The 17231-nt window shown below is 41.7% G+C and overlaps 1 protein-coding gene across 1 annotated transcript in view; it reads left to right on the forward strand.

The window, feature by feature from the left end:
* Positions 1 to 17231, forward strand: part of Skap1 (src kinase associated phosphoprotein 1) — a 282423-nt gene that overhangs the window by 258674 nt on the left and 6518 nt on the right. Inside the window, exon 11 of the mRNA XM_015495533.2 lies at positions 1719 to 1819. Coding sequence (XP_015351019.2) covers positions 1719 to 1819 — 101 coding nt within the window. The remainder of the gene's footprint in view (positions 1 to 1718; positions 1820 to 17231) is intronic.

The following is a 17231-nucleotide window of genomic DNA, read 5'->3' on the forward strand; positions in this document are numbered from 1 at the left end:
TATATAAATCCATGAAGAATATTGATGTTAATATAACTCTCATTCCTAAATTTAGTCAAAATCTTGGGATGATTTATCAGCTCTGTAACAACTGCAAATGCATAATATATCCTCTAGGAAAACACTTTTCAGCGAGTGATATTTCTCTACTATTTCATGCACTGATATCCCTAAAAATATATGCTTTGTCTTTTCAATAGTTAGCTTTTTTCTCCCAACTTATTTTTCTTCAAAATATATTCTTAACTCCATGGCAGAATGTTTTCACTGTAGTTATTTTGTTTGCTGCCCTCTATTGTCTACTGCATATACAAACAATTTTCTGTGTAAAACAAACCAAAAAAATGCCTAAGTTCCTCTATGATTGACATTTTTACTTCTGTTTGAAATATCCCTCCTCTGTTTTTGTGCACTTTAAGATTCCTACTAAAGTTCTTACCCAGAGACATGTAGGGATTTTGTTTCCCTATGCAATGTTTGAATTGCTCATAAATTAGGAACAAGCAGAAAAAAGCAAATATAGCTGGGCTCCTGTGCCCCCACCCACCTACTTGCCCTCATCTATTCCCATTCTCAGCAACCAATACCATTATTGCTCATAGAAGGGTCCAAACAAATGAAAGGAAAGGTGGAAATTGGTAGAATAGAATCCCCAAAAAACACATACAATTTAACTAGAACACAGGACTCCTGAATCCCATCAATCAGATTTCACCTTTGGGAGGTGCTTAGCTCACAGATCTCATACAGAGAGTCCTCAGGAACAGGGAGCATCGTTGGTCTAGTGGGCATTAGCTCTCCTGCCATTCAAATCCCCAGATCCTCTCCCACTTTGTACTCTAGTGTTTAACCTTTCCGGGTAGAAGAGGATCAATACAAATTCTTCATTGTTAAGAATCGATGGCTGTCCTGTGGCATCATTGCCATCGAGTCTTGCTGAGAAGCCCAGTAAATCTCTTCAGTGCTTCTAAAGCTTGGTTTGTCATCTTCAGTTGCTTTCATTTTTAATGCGGATCACTTTGGTTTCTGTTCCCCTGGGGGCTTGCAGATAAATCTTGGCAGACATGTTCAGGGTCTACAAATGAGATGCTGGAAAAGGGCCAGCCCACCCAGAATTTAGTTGTAATGGATGAGACACCCCCATGGTTCCACTTAAGGACTGGGCTATTTGTTTTAGTATTTATTGGTGATTACCTCATATAGTACCTGGGTGGAAAGTGCCCAGGATGAAGCTCCCGTGTAACAGAGGAGGCCAAAATGTGAGCTGTGATACAGAAGCAGCTGGCTGATTCAGCCTCTTGTGAATAGCAGGAGTCAGAGACTTGTACCTTCAAATGCATAATGAAGAGATGAGCTAGGTTGTTTAGATGTCCCGGATCAAGAAAGTCTGGAGGGAAACTTCTTCATGCTGCTTATTTACAAACCAACTGAAAAATTACCTACCTGACTTTCTTTTATTAATAAATAAATATATTATCATATTGTTGAACAGCATCCTACTAGGGGTGATCTGTAAATATTTAATGTTAGTTAATGATCTCCTTCTCCCATAATCCTTTGCTCATGCTGAGTGCTTGACTGTATTTCATCTGGACCCCCCCTGAATATTAGGTTTCCTAGGGGCCCTAGCAGAACTCTAGTTTCCATTTGCAACAAAAATGTGGCTCCATGAAAAAGACAGAGTCCTTTTCACTTTGATTTCTCTTCTCTTTGATCAGTGGACTATGCCAGTTATTACCAAGGACTATGGGATTGTTATGGTGAACAGCCAGACGAACTGTCCTTCCAACGGGGTGACCTCATTCGCATTCTGAGCAAGGTAAGGACATAGAGTATGGAACTTGGATCCAAAGTTGATTTTTTCACTCTTGACGGTGTAGTCACCACAACCAGAATTACTCTGTTATAACACTTTTCAGGATAAGTTCCATGGCTCCCTCACACACAGAATAAATTTCCATTTATTTATAATTGCCAGGGGACATTTTAATTGAAAATTCAGATTTAGAGATCAATTTTCAAATTTCAAAATACAATCAAGTAAACATAACCTTAAAGTTATGCCAATTGAAATCTGATCCTTTTCAAGGGCTGGGATACTTAAAGGTCATTGCTGTGTACATAATTTATTACTATATAATACTATTGAAAACATTCCGGCTAAGTAAGCTGCCTTCTTATTTCATTTGTAGATAAATGAGACTGTAATATAATTACCTATGGGGGGAGGAGTCAGAACTAGTTAGCTCAATTGGTTTGACCAAGTGCTGATAAGGCCAAGATAGTGAATCCAGTCCTGCAAAGGCCAGCTAACTCCCTTCTCTTCCTCAATCAAGAGTTAACCCATAGACCCAGCTGACCATCTCACAAATGGTATTGTTGATCAGAAAGGAATAGGGTTAAAAAAAAAAAAAAAGATGGATTATTGCCAATCCTTTACTAATGTAAAGATTCCAAATTCATGGGTTACAGTTTGAGGATCCAGTACATACCATCCTTGTAAAAGACCACCCATGGTCTACAAGCAGGCTAAGATAGTAAGTTCTGTCCCTAAAAATAGTATTAAAAAGGCCTCTCTTTCTATGCAGCCAATCGATATCTACAAACATACTTTTGAAATAGGTACAATTTGCTCTTTAATTGCTGAGTATGTGGATTTCGTAAAGAAAAATTGAAAGCCCATTGTGTTGTTAACTCATCATTTACCATTTATCTTTATTCTGTGAATGTTACTACCTAGGCCAAGGGCTTGTCTGGGGTTTGAAATATACAATAAGCTCCTTGAGAAACAGACCAGATCTGTACCTGAGGTATCTTTCAGTGGTTCCAGTGAATCAGGCCCCTTAAACAAGGACTAAATTCGAGCTAACCCTACAGGCCCTGATGAGTGAGAACATAATCTTCTAGTGATTTCTCCTGGATCCCTAACTCAACACCACCCTAGTGCCATTTCGGTGCAGCTCCAATACACCAAGAATAAATTGGAAGCAAAGAAGGGAGTGGACATTGGCCTGATTGGTATTTCAAATGCCCGAAAGCAAGGTTTACCGTGTAATAGAATTTGTGTACATTACCACGCTGGCATTACGGGGTAATCGAGTTATCCACTCAGGTGTGACCAGGCCTCTGTTTGCCCAGAGCCTGCAGGTGAACAAATTAACTGTTTACATTGTCTGGAGGTGCCTGCAGCAGGAGGGGGGGAGAACAGAGCCAGACTGTCTGCTGGCCCTCTCTCTCAGTCATGATTATTTTGTTTGTTTTGCATGTCTTTTGCCTTTGTTAATGGCTTCTCACTGGGGGTCCCTTTCCTCCAGTTAGAAGGGGCTGTGCAATGACCTGTCCTGCAATATAGAGCTGTCCGAGGTTACCATGGCTATGGTATTTTTAAGAAATTCCCAAGAAACATGGGGGAAACAAACTCCACATGTTTTTTTTAAACCATCTTCTCTTCCCCTCCTCCATTACTAAAAGCTAATAAGTCAGAGTTTAATTCAGTGAAAATACCTTACTGCTCTGGTTCCATCAGCTTCTTGCTCCTCTCCTCTGGAAGGTTCTGAGTCCATTTGGACCCCTAATCATCCTAATATTTCTCACCACCACCACCCCAAGGGTGGACCATCCTCCCTTCCCCATGTTGCTAATCTCTGCTTATCTGAAGAGGAAACCAGAAGGTAGGAACACAACAAAATTTCCCTCATAGAGGTTCCTTCTAGTTAATGTTGGTTTGGGGAGCATCTCAAATAGGATTTGCCTTGATTCTACTACCTAACTCAGAGTTCTTGGGCAAGAAGGAACCTTAAAAGACGACCCAGTCATTTCTTTACTTCTAAGAAGCACAAATGAACCAATTCAGACAGAACATTCTGCCACCATCCCTAGCCATTTTTCTATTCAGAAGTTCAGTTGTTAATACTCTAGGATCGTCTCTCCTATGGATCCTAAATTCATCCCACTTTAGCCAGTAGCACCTTTGTTGAGCATCAAAGCCCCACTGTCTAGAAACCTGGGGAAGCCTTTTCCCCAAAAAAGCACAAGATGCAACCATGTGGCTCAGCTTACCTGGATTCATTTCTTCATTTGTAAAATGAGAAAATCGTGTTGGACAACATGGAAGGTTTTCTGTACCTCAGACATTTCCCCTTCCGACACAGTGGGCCTGACCCTGTAAAACCGCTACAGGAGCCCCACACAAAAATGTGGGGCTTCAATTACTCACTCAGATTAAACCACAACAAAAGTTACAGCTACTAGCTCTTTTGTCTTCAGATCTCATAGATGCATCTGATTTCCTCTCTCTCTTTGTCTCATAAAAGGAATATTGTGAAGAGAGGATTGGACCGGAAGAAGAAAGTCTCCTGGGTAGGGAAGTGGACAAGGAAGTGAGGAAGGGAGGATGGCAGATTTTAGTCCAGGACTCCTGCTTGCTTCCTGCTGCTTCTTTATTTTTTTTCCCTTTTTTCTGGGGGCGGGGGAGCCCTCCTGCATGTTAGATAAGTCCTCTACCGTTAAGCTATACCCCCACCCCTGTTTGCTGTTTCTCAATAGACACCCAAGTAAGATCCAGCCTTGAATCCCAGAATCCTAGGCCCAACCTCAGGTGAATTTTTGAGTCTTGCCTTTGGGTAGGAGTGATCCCAGAAAGAGAAGAATTTATCCCAAAAAAGAAAAAGAAGCCAGGCACAGTGGCACAGCACGCCTGTAATCCTAGTGACTAGGGAGACTGAGGCAGGAGCATTGCAAGTTCAAATCTAGCCTCTGCAATGACGTGAAGCCCTAAGCAAATTAACAAGAGCCTGCCTCAAAATAAAAACTAAAAAGAGGTCTGGGGTTGTGGATCAGTGGTGAAGCACCCCAGGGTTCAATCCCTGGTATGAAAGAAAGGAAGGAAGGAAGAAAGAAGGAAAGAAAAGAGAGAGAGAGAGAAAGAAAGAAAATGAGAGACAGAGAAAAAAACTTCTCCAGAGATGATTGCCTGAAGAAAGATGCACCCCATAGTTAACCAAATGCCCACTGCCTGTCCTGTTCTCAGAGAAACAAGTAATAACAGATGCCTTATTTATGTGACCCTGGAGAAAGTCACTTAACCTTGCTAATCCTCAATTTCCTCATCTGTAAAAAGTGGGATAATTTTTATTCACAGGGTCATAGTGAGACTTCCACTAGAGATATGGGTAAAGAAGAGCCCAGCACCCAGGAAATGGAAACTAGCATTATATTCTGCTAACTTCTACTAATAATAAACCTTTTAGACCCATGTTGGGCACATACTAGGAGTTCACTAAATTATTGGTGAATTCAGAGAGAAAATAATGTGGTTCACATGCCAAGAACTCTTCATAGAGATGTTCTAAGACACAATAGGCTCTCACTTCATGTAGAAAACTACCCATTGAAGAAGACTGTGTGGAAAATCACTGTGCTTTTACTGGTCCAACAGATTTCATCACTGACATCTGATAGTCTCCAGAGTTCTCTTCCAGGAGATACCAAAGCTGTGTACCTAAGCTCCAGAATAGGAACTAACAAGCAGTCAGCAGGAAGACTCCTGCTGACCTCCCCACAACCTGGCCAAGCAATCCTCAGGCCCCACACAGCTTCATGCCCACTTAATTCACTGACTTCCAATTGAGGTCTTAAAATATATTAATGGGAAATTTTAATAATGAAGCAGATCTGAGCCTCCAGTGAATGTTCCTGCATTCCTTTTGGGCCCAGATATTTCTTTCTGAACAGCCTTCTCTGGGAAGGGACTGAATTTCCCTTCCTCCCTGGAGCCAGGACACAGCTCAGGCCACAGCGGGGCGTTTAGCGCTCTTCAGTGGCTCCAGATTGTGGCGCTGGTGCCGGTCTCTTCATACGTAACCGATGGCTCCTGAGAGCCTGCCTCTCGTAAATTACTTCCCACGATGCCAGCGACCACCGCAGAATTCAAGTTCGAATAGAGCAGGAAAAAGGTGTTTGAAAGGCCTGTTCACTCAGCTGCATTTTAATTTCCTTTTCAATCTTGTCCCAATTAATTTCACAGAATTAATCTCACAGAAGCAAACTCAGCAGCACCGAGGCTGCGGTTTTAGTGAGGCGGTCGCTCTGCCTGAACATGAAATAGGAGCTAATATAAAAATCCATCTGCTGTGTTTGAAATACACGCCGGCTGCTGCTCGGTCCTGTCTGACATTCCAAACATCAACAGCGAGGGGGAAAAGTGATTTGGGGGTTAGTGGCCATCAGTACTTGGCAGGGGTTCAACAACAGGTGTACTCCAAAAATCCATTCAGCCTGGGCACCAGGCATGACAGGGCAGGTGCTGAATCACCCTCCGTGCGATAACACCGTGCCCTGGCTTAGTTCCTTTCATCTGAGGATCATAAGGCCCTTCTGTGGACCTGGATCAGCACCACTATGGTCACTTGTTATATAAGGAGGAGAAAGAAAGGTAAGAAGCCTCTATTTGGATAAAACCAGTCACGAGACCCAGCTTTCAGGGTAGTGACCCTGACTTAGTTCCAAGGTCTTTTACTGGGGAACCATTCCTTCTAAATAATAAAAGTGCTTCTTCCATTATTTGAGATCACTCTTATGTGAATGCCCATTTGAAAAATAAGGTTCATGTTCCAAAAGTAATTTGTGATGGTAACATGAGCTGTCCAATAGATAAAGGCAAATTAAAGAGAGAAACTCTTTTTCAATTACTAGAAAGGAAAAGAGGCCCCTACATGAGTTTAAAATAAACTGAGCCAGGAGAGGATACCTCTTGGGCTTGGCTGGTGTGCTTCATGAGTTGGTCTTGAAAGCTCCTCTAAGGCTTTATCCAGTGTCTTATTTCCATGGAAATCAGCCTTGGAGCAACAAGTTGGGCACTATGTAAAACTGATACTTACATTCTGGCTTAGCTGGGGAAGAAAGGTATTCACGTGGTCCAAACACACCAAGCTTTCTCTGCTAATAGAAACAGGGAATTTTATAGACAAGGTCAAGTTTAACAGGGCCCACATGAAGGGGTCAGATGGCCATGGGCCTTATATGGACAAGGATGGACACACTTTGTGATCTGGGATGGAGCTCCTTAAACTCAGGCTGGATCATGGCTCCAAACCCAGCATCTAGTCATCTGAACGCAGCAGGGCTGTCGCAGCTCACCTGGACCATGTTAACATTTTTAAAACCCAATTTTTTCCATGTACTCCCTCAAAGGACCACTTAAGAATGTAGACCTTTCCTCTGCCTGGACCCCATCCTCTCCAAAAGAGATTTTGTTATAAAAATTGTCTAAATGCAGCAATACTTTCTCCTTTAAGTGTGCTTAGTTGAATGTGACAACAACCCTCATAAAAACAGCTAAGTTAATTCCTTCAATTGCTTTAAATGAAAGATTTCTTTTCTTTTCTTTTCTTTTTTTTTTTTTTTTTTTTTTTTTTTTTTTTTTTTTTTTTTAATTTCAGGGCTCTGAGGGAAAGGAGGTGTTTGGTGACATCTAGTGTCCATTTAGGACTTCCTCAGGCATCATACCCTCAGCTTAGCTGAGTGGGGGATGGGTGGGGTTATTTGGGAGGTAATTTGGGGGTAGTAAGTAGGGAGGATATAGGCCTGGGGCACAGACTGCCCAAACAGTGTGATCAAACTGATCAATGCCTGTCAAAGAGCTATTATTCACCTCTGACCTAACCGAAGGGGGCAGGCAGGGGGTACCATCAGAAAATATCTTTTCTTATTTATGATGGTACAGGAGAGAAGCAGAAACTGTCCCCACCACCCCATTTCATGTTAACAAGCAGGTCAACACTGTGTTGTGATGAAGAAGATGATGATGATGATGGTGTTTTCTCTCATTAATAACCCCTATGGGAGGCTATAGAGTTAGGAGGATGGGAATGGGATTTGGGGTCAGCTGGAAGGCAACGGTCCATACACCGGTCAAATTCAGTAGAGGCCATTCCTTTCCCCCAGACAGGAACCAATCGTCTAGAACAAACCCTGGCAGCCTCATTCCTTCCAGGTAATTTTTATAAATGAGGGGACACCCATTCCAAGAGAGGACAAAAGGGAGAGGGTGTTTATGCGTGTGTGCATATGCATGCATGTAAACCTGCTAACAAGGGGCCTTATTGCACATCAACCCTGTCCTGCAAATCCTAACTCGTTTTTAAAAAAGAGAATACGATTAGAATTTTCCTCCTTAATCTCATTGCTAAACTGTTGTCCGGGGCAGGACCCTTCACTTTCAAAACAAACACATACGCACACACACACACACACACTTCAGTCAGGTGGAAAGTCCCACACCAGATAATTAACTACAAGGCCCAGACAGAAATGTTTACCTAGAACCACATAAGCCATGGCAGTGTTAGGTTAATGTTCAGAATCGCCCGATGCTTTACAAACTCCTGTGTAAAAAATTCCAGCCATTTATTTTGCAGTGAATTTATAACAAATGCTGTTAAAGGCTTCGTCTTTTGACAGAGGTAATAATAAATTCACTGTTAAAGACGGTAGTTTAATTCCTTATACCTCCAATACTGCACAGAATAAACCATATTCATCACTGAGTAATTTTTTACCACATAAATCTTTAAAACTAACCGGTGAAGGCTGTTGAGACTGAAATATTGTGAATTTATTAGATATGCCCATGTAGTATTGGATTCAGAGGTTTCCATTCGAATATATTACAGGGAAAATTTGTGTCTTTAACTGTGACATTCCCTCCATTTCCTGCCGCCAGTATTATAACAAGCAGCTCCTCCAGAGTCAACTGCACGTTTATTAGACAGAGATTTAGTAATAAACTCCTCACTAATCTGCCAAACAGGCTGGATGACATTTCGGTGAGATGCCCTATTTAAATGGAGTCGCAAAAGCTTTGTTTCTGGGTAATTATTTTCTTGAAAGGAGTTCAGCCTCCTCAAACCTCTTCTGCCAGGGTTTCTTGGTATTGGATGGATTCAGTTCTCTAACCAAACTCACAAAATATTGAAGCAAATTATAACCTCATTGCAAAAATACAGAACAGTAATCTCTTTGCAGGTTATAGGATTCGTTATGGGGGATTTGGGGTAATCAATTAGAATAGAGAAAGCTAGAATTCGCAGACATTCACAGACGTATGGTATTTAAGGCTAATAAAAAGATCATATTGCTTCTCAGACCAGAAATAATAGACAAAGGTTTCAGAAAACTTGCTATTTAAAAATTTTCATCTTGACATATGACACATTTAAGATGCAATTAAATCCTCAGATTTGAGCAAAAATCCTTTTACTCTATCCTATTGAGTGAAAATCTGCACCTGATAGATAAGAATATTCTGAACTTTTCTCATGATTTGTTAGTGAAGTGACATTTAAACTAACCAATTGATTATATCAAATTGTATCTCCAGTTTCATTAAGCAAACATTAATATGGCTAAAATGAAAAAAATATTTGTCTTTTAAATGCAGAAATGTGCATCATCTTTTTAGCAAAGAGATCCGGCAGTTTCTCTGTTCCTACTCCTATTCTGTATTTGGGAAGAGTTCCAAATACTAAAAACTTCCACGGAGCATTATGAACTTTATGATTCTTTTTTAATAAAATAAAATCAAATAGGTTTCTAACTGTTAAACAAAGGAGAAAAATCCCCTGGCAAAGCAAGATTGCAGCCCATCAGAGTAATTGGTAAAAGACAGAACCAGGCTAGAAAGATAAGCATAATACCAGCAATTAATATTCAGCATCTCACATTATAGTCAAGAGGATGTGTTTTTCTTTGTGATGTGGCTCATAAGCTAAGAGTATTGGGAGCCAGATTCTGAGCTCTGTCTTCTTTTCGTGCGTGAGGATTAAGGAGAGGCGGGGAGAAAACAGCGACAACAATCCTACTCCATCTGTAAATGAACAAACATCTTGATTTTATAGCTATTTGCTTTGTAAAACTGAGGAATGAAACAAAAATTACTGGATGCCTAAGTAACACTTTAATCTGAATTCATTTACGCTGTAGCTATGTAGTTGTCACAAACCATAATGCAGTATTTAATTAAAATAACAGAAGTGCATCTAGATATGTCCTGGGGTAGCTATCACCAAATTATAGTCTATGCCATCCGTATTTTATTTGTGAAATGGCAGATTCTAAGGTGCAACAAGGCTGATGCAAAGCATAAACATTTTAAACTTGCATTTTTAGAAAGGTTTTTTTTTTCTCCTGCTGTGTCTTTAAATTTTTTTTCTTCCTTCTATCATTGTGGGGTGGGGGTGTTAGTGGAATTGTTTTGCTGTGGATAAAGATCTCTCTTTATAACTCTTGCTTTTCAACTATTGACCTCCCAAGTCTTCTGGCTGTGAAATCCCCGTCTGTTGTCATGGTAAGGCTTGTGAGTTTCACAGGAGCCACAGCGAGCATGGGACATCTTAGGCGGAACTTGGACGTGGATTCCAGGAGGGTAGGAAACAGCACGTCTTTTCAGGCTCTCTGTGCCTGTTCCTACACAGTCTTCCTTGCACCCTTTTTTTTTTCCTCCCCTATCTATAAATACCCGTTATAGTTTACACACTCCCTGGCTCTACTTTGCGGATGTTCACACGTAGACATACTGTACGGCTCCTTTCCATAAACGCATAGCATCTATCTTACACGCACCCACCATCCATCTCCTTGTTCACATTGGCTGTCCCATCCACCTCCTTGTCTGCAGAATTATGTTCAGCAAGGTCCCGATTTATAGGAAATAAATAATGAAAATGGAACGGACTGGGAAAGATAATCGAAACATTCAAATTGTTATTTTTCACTGTACTTTACACAAACAGAGCATCTGTAAACACCCAGAAAAGGTGTTGACTGGTTCCCGAAAAGCAGTGCCTTAGGAACATTCTGCCCAAGTGGGTCTCTGCAGCGCATCTTTCCTGTTTCAACTCTCCTGCTTTTGGATGCTCTCAGGTCTGACCATTTTTAAGTGGTAAATGATGCTGTTATTGTTTTTATTCTTTCTGTCTCTTACTTATTCTGCCTATAGTGCTAAATTTTTGTCATCATTTACCTTCTATAAAATAATCCTAAGAATTATAAAACAGAAACAATAATTACAATCACCTTTTTAAGGAAAAAAAATTTTGTAGTTACAATATAGAGATATTCTGATCATGCTATCATCAGATCACAGCCCAGTCCTACAGCAAGGGTCTTTTGGAGACAGGATTTCTTCTACACACTTGTAATTATTTTAGCCCCTTTCACAGGTCACATAAAAAGTTAATTTCAATCGCTGCTAATTTCCGTCCAACAAGAGTGCAGCGCTTTAAACCACCCAAAATAACTGGATTCAAAACAAATTTAGGAAATTGAGTGTGTTAGAAAGCAAATAAAAATATCCTTTTGGTAAGGAGGAGGGTGAAAGTAGTAAAAGTGGCCCTTTTTTCTCCCTTCTTTCCCCTTCACAACTTTGCCATTAAAGTTGCACCTACAGCTAGAAGTTTGTCCGTGAAAAATGGTCATTTTGTTTCTCTGCTCAAAGAATGTTATTAAAATGCTAATTTAAAAGAAAAAGGAGTTAAATATCTAGCGATGGTGCATTCTAATTGCAACCATAATGAGCTCTCTAAATGTGCATGCCCCTGACACACACAGAGCATAAACAGCAGTAAACAGATCATTAGTACCCACGTTCATTTATTCTGGCGACCTTACCATGACCCCACCGAGGGTAGGGTGAAAAGCAGGTGGATCTGGCTGTGACACCCCCTAGAGGGATCCAGGAAATGAAGCTATAAGCTGTTGTCATGGAAACGCCTATGTGTGCAGATGATGTAACACACCGACAGGCTGTAGGGCTCCGCAACTGGGACGTTGCCTTTCCCTCGCTGGAACAATCTTGAGGATTAAATTATTCATTTCTTTAATTCACAAAGCAAAAGGAATCCTAATTTTCTTGGTGATGTGCAACTCTCTTCCATTTGTCTAGGTTCTGAAACATGGTGACTTGTCATCCCCTCTTTCTCCGAAACCCACTCCAGCTTCCTACATTCTGGCCCCAAATAGCTGAATCTAGCAGAACTGAGCAGAGGAAGGCAGTAGAAACCTGACACCCAACATCTGTGCTGAAAGAGAGAAAATATAAGGTGTTAAGCTAAAATCTAAAAATATACTCAGTGTCCTCTCCTGATGAGGACATGATGGCCAGGGACTAAATGTATACTTTGTCTAGAACAGGATGGCTTTGTTTAGAGCAGTGCAGGGTCAAGGTTGGCCCTGGGAACTACCAAGCTGAGACCCGATGCCCTGAGCATAAAGGGGAGAGTCCCAGCCCCAAATGAGCACCTCACTCTAGCAAGGTGCAAGAAGAGGAGATGGAGAAAGAGCAGCTGCTCACCCGTCCCATGTCCAATTGAGAGAATTGAGATTAATAAAAATAATTCTTTGGAGAATGATTCCACTCTATCCTACCCTGTTTTGTACCAAACAACCTCAATAACCTTACGGCAACAGTAGAATAACTTTTCTTCTTCTTCTTCTTCTTCTTCTTCTTCTTCTTCTTCTTCTTCTTCTTTTTTTTTTTTTTTTAAGGAAGCAGAAAAGACAATCTCTGGAAATTATTTTAAAATAAAAAATCTCCCTGCCTGCGCCTCCCCCAACACCCCCCCTCCCCATTGCACTTTAGATGAACCTGTGATATTGTAGCAATGGCCCTTGAAGTGCAGTGGGGAGGTGATTTAGGAGAATATTAAAGGCAATGTGGAGATTCAAGGCGCCTCTCTCAGGGAGATCTGGAGAAATACGCAGCACAGATGGGCCGAGCAGATTAAACATTTCCGTCACATTGTTTCCAAATTGTGTTGTGGTGCCTGAGGCTGGTACTGCGGTCAGAGCAAAACAGAGTGGTGCAGAGCTGCGAGCTGCGCAGTTTATGGAATACATATTAATATGCCCGTCTCACATGGTATCACAATTCTATCAGCTCTGAAATAGTGCCGTCTCCATTGTTCCTGAATTCTGCACTTGGCACCTTGTTTTCTCCCATCTGCACAGTGCTTGCCTTCCCTTTATCCTTTCTCTCTTTTTTAGGTAAAGTTCAAGTTCTGTGATTTCGCCTCTCTCCTTACCACCCTGTTTCACATTCCTTCACACCTTTGCAGCTTATGATTTTTCTGTCACATTCACTCGCATGCCCACCCTGTTTTTTGCACACACTTCCATCACCAACAAGGTCCAGCACACCTCTCTGGTCTTGATCATTATGCACTCACACCCTAAATATATGCTTGTCCTGCACAGGATTGAGACCATGAGCCTCACACTTGAGGCTGAACAAGTGTCAACAAGTTTGAGGGGTCAAACTCCAGTGCTCTTGAACCCTCCATCCAGATAACACATTCCTCTTCTCAGGATACTTGGCTCTTAGGGGGTGTGCTTCATAGAGTTGTCCCCAGGAGCCCCCCAACTGCTTTTACTGACCACCTCGCCTATCTGGTGTCTTCTTTCTTCTATCCACATATCTTTGCCTGTATCCAGGCCCATCAATCCTGAGGTTAGCAAATTCCCTGAGATGTGACAATAAATAAAACCAGCTCAATTGAGGCAAATTTAATGATTCATTTTTATTATGATTTATAGACCAAAACTCTGAATAATAGAAAAAGAGAAAATGATTGCCAAGAACTTACAGCCTAAAAGAGACTGGAGAGGCCGCCAAGCTACCCAAGGTCTTAGCCAAGCACTGAGCTCCGATCCTTTCCAAGGCCACTAATCCACTGGCCACCCAGCTGACCATTCCTTTTCTCCTTCAGGAAAATCTCCACACAAAATTATTTGTGCTGAAAAACGAGCACTTGTTTGTCTTTGGTGAACAATTCCTGTTTCCAGCCTTATTTTCCTAGCACTTGGAATTGTGCTGAGTTGGAATCCTCAATTTGCTTAATAATTTATGATATCCAAAGAAAGCATTAAATTTCCAAAGCTGGATTTTTAGGAGCAAAGAATCTGTGGGCCAATCCAGAGTAAATGCATAATGTTTTGGGGCTGACCCTGGCAAATCAAAAGTCTACTCTGCTCAGGAATTCAAATTTCCCATCCTTACTGATGATAATATATGATGCACAAGCACTAATAAGAGAAATAAGCAATCATAAACCAATGCTTCCATGATTGATTGGCTTTTCCCATACACATATCAAGACTTTATTGATCCTTCATGTTAGGGACTGATTGATTGTTCTCTCGAAGAAGAATTCTCTTGTTTACAACACTCATACAGTAAACTTTGATGGTTAAGAGAACCAAAATATGAGACATTTTCTGGGAATCTTGTTCCACAGAGGCTCAGAGCCCAGTTCAATGTGAAAAAAAAAAAAGAATGTTTCTATTAGAAACCTTCTCAGGGGAACTGAGCATGTTATGCAACTTGCTCCAAAAGCCATCATGTGGCTTTGAATGGAAGCTGTGAGAAGATGCTTTTAACTGACTTTTAAGTCAGTTAGCAAGACAGTGCCTTAAAAAGGACAAGCAAGCTCAGTTAGCCTTTGAAGGGGGAACAGACCCTGCTATTGGAGGGCTCAGGCCTGGGAAACTCAGCTTGGAAGGGACAAACATTCTTATCTCTTTTTTTTTTTTTTTTTTAATTAAGGGGTAAGGGTTGTGGCCACACTGGGCCAAATACAAATCAAGGACATCAAGACCATGGAATTTTCCCCTAGAGTACTGCTTGGAAAACTATGAAGGGTGCACATATCCTCTGAGAATCTGATGGAGGAGACCCACGTACACATGTACACAAAATTTTACGCCAGTTTCAGGAAGCTTGAAGATTCCTTCACACCCCATCCACAGACAAGCTCCACAGGGTCACAGACTCCAGTTTAAGACTCTGCCCTAGAGGATGGTGAGTTCCTTTTGTTGGAACAGCCTAGGATTCACTGAGCCTAGAAATTGAATTCTCATCCCAAGACAGGATGGTCATTCCAGGTCATGTCTGTGCTACTCCAGGGGAGTCATGGAAGAGCTTATACAAATAGGAACCAGCAGGGAGGAGAGAAATTAAAATGTAGCAATCATGGAGTAGGGGTATTTAATCTCTTTTAAGGCTTATGATAGGCGCCTGCTGGTCCCCCCTCCCCATATCCCCTGACACCTACTGACAGGGTATTTGCAGCACCACACAGGGACTCAGGGCCCTGTGACAGGAGGAGCACCGAGGAGGTCCATGATAGTCTTGAAACCATAAACAGCAATAGGAAACCACTGGAGGCAGAGTCAAGCTGTGCAACATGCCCGTTGTTGGTGGCCATACTGCTTTTTGTTTATAAAATTTGCTGTTCTTTTTATGGCAGGTTTGGTAGGGTTTTTTTTTTTTTCCTTGTTGATGGAGATTAGCAGCATAAATCCTTTTATGGCAGTGTGCAGTCCCCCATAAACACTTTTGATTGTTGCTGATGGTGAGCGCTGCGTCTATTTCAGGTTCACTCAACGCTTCGCTCATCCAGGCCAGTAGCTCCTCCATCCAGATAATGGAGTTCAAATAGTCAACTTTCATTTGTGAGACTTCTTTGTTTGGGGGGGTTCAAGGAGGTGGGGCAAGGTTGTATTGAGAGAAGTAGATTTTTAATCAAGCCTAGATATATTTATGATGAAAACAAACCATACACACTGTACTTCTTTCTGGTGAAAGGCTTCTAAAGACTTAGTGGCAGAAGCAAACACTGATGTGAAGGATTTTTTTTAATAACTTTTTATATTCTTCTCTAAAGCATCTTCAGGTAACAATCCTGTATCATCAGAATCTAAGCTCTACCACACATTGTACACATCAAGTTACAGAGTGGGGAGCGTGTATGATCCTGATGTCCCTACAGTGTTGTCACCTGTAGGCATGTGTCCCCACTTAAAGGCAGAACCCTCCTGCATGGAGGATTAGAGGTCTCCTGGGAGCCTCTCAGTATTTTTCCAGGCTTTCCAAACATGTGGGCAAAGAGAAGTCAGACTTTATGGAAAACATTGATCCCAGAAATTCAGTTCTCCCTGCCGTCCTAAAACTCAAATCCAAGAATCAGCAACTTAATAAAAATGCAGTAAATTAGCACCTCTAGACAGGAGCAGAGTTCATTCAGAGCTGGGGTCTGCCTGGCTGAGCCAGTACTCTCTCCATTTTAATAGTTTAATAAAAATTAGCATAATTAACGAACATCTGTATGATCCAGAGTGGTGCAATTTGGCACTTGGAAACGAGGGCTTAAACATGATTGCTGTGAGTTTAATGTTGTTTTAATTCTTTTTGGCACTGTGCAGTGAAATAAACGTTTGGTGGTGATAGTTCTCGGCCGGATCTCATTTGCATTTTTCTCCCTTTGATTATGAGCAATTGTGGACTCCCCAGCAATTCATCAAAGTAGAAATTATTTTAAAATACCTCGTGGTGTTCAGACTGGGTTGGAGCAATGCATGGGGGGTGGTAGTGGGAGAGAAGGCTAAAAATTTTCCATTCATGCTTTAAACATTTCAGCCCTGCAGCCCTTTTCGAGTATCCAGCCAAGGGAAGAAATCTGGAAAAGACAGTCAGATCCCAGGACCTGTAGGTGCTTTGATTAAGCTCCCAGGTCTCCACAGCAGGATAGATATGGTCTCTGAGACTGTGCCATCCTCCTTACACTTCTGCCTGCTCTTTTGTTTTGAAGGGCAAAGAGTTGATTTCACTCATTTTAGTTCTCACCACTGTGGCAAGGCTACTACATCTGCAGTCAGCAGGTCAGTGTTCCCCTCAAGCAAGAGCAAACTGACTGGGAGCCTGGCCTTGGCAGGTGCCCTGCTGAGCCTCATCTGCTTCTTCTTTGCACCCTCTTCAAGTTGGCAGAGAAAACCTTCCTCAGGCTTGGTCCCTACCCGGAACATTACAGTTAAAGGGGAACTGTGAAGTGTGAGTCAAAGTCAGGGGTCTTGAATAGTCTCCCTCCCCCGGGTGCCTTATTTGAGCCTCTGCAGAAGATAAAGATGACAGCACCTTGCAGGTAGAAGGCCACACTTCAAACATGGTTATGCAAGTTGACTTTGATCAAAAGACTGACAGAGCCAGGTACAGTGATACATACTTGTAATCCCAATAGCTTGGGAGGCTGAGGCAAGAAGATCACAAGTTTGAAGTCAGCCTCAGCAACTTAGCAACTTAGCGAGACCCTGTCTCAAATTTTTAAAAAATAAAATCAAAAGAGGTGGGGATGTGACTCAGTGGTAAAACACTCCTGGATTCAATCACCAGTACCTGGGGG

This window comes from Marmota marmota, unplaced genomic scaffold (assembly GCF_001458135.2).
Source record: "Marmota marmota marmota unplaced genomic scaffold, marMar, whole genome shotgun sequence".
In the NCBI taxonomy this organism is placed as follows: Eukaryota; Metazoa; Chordata; class Mammalia; order Rodentia; family Sciuridae; genus Marmota; species Marmota marmota.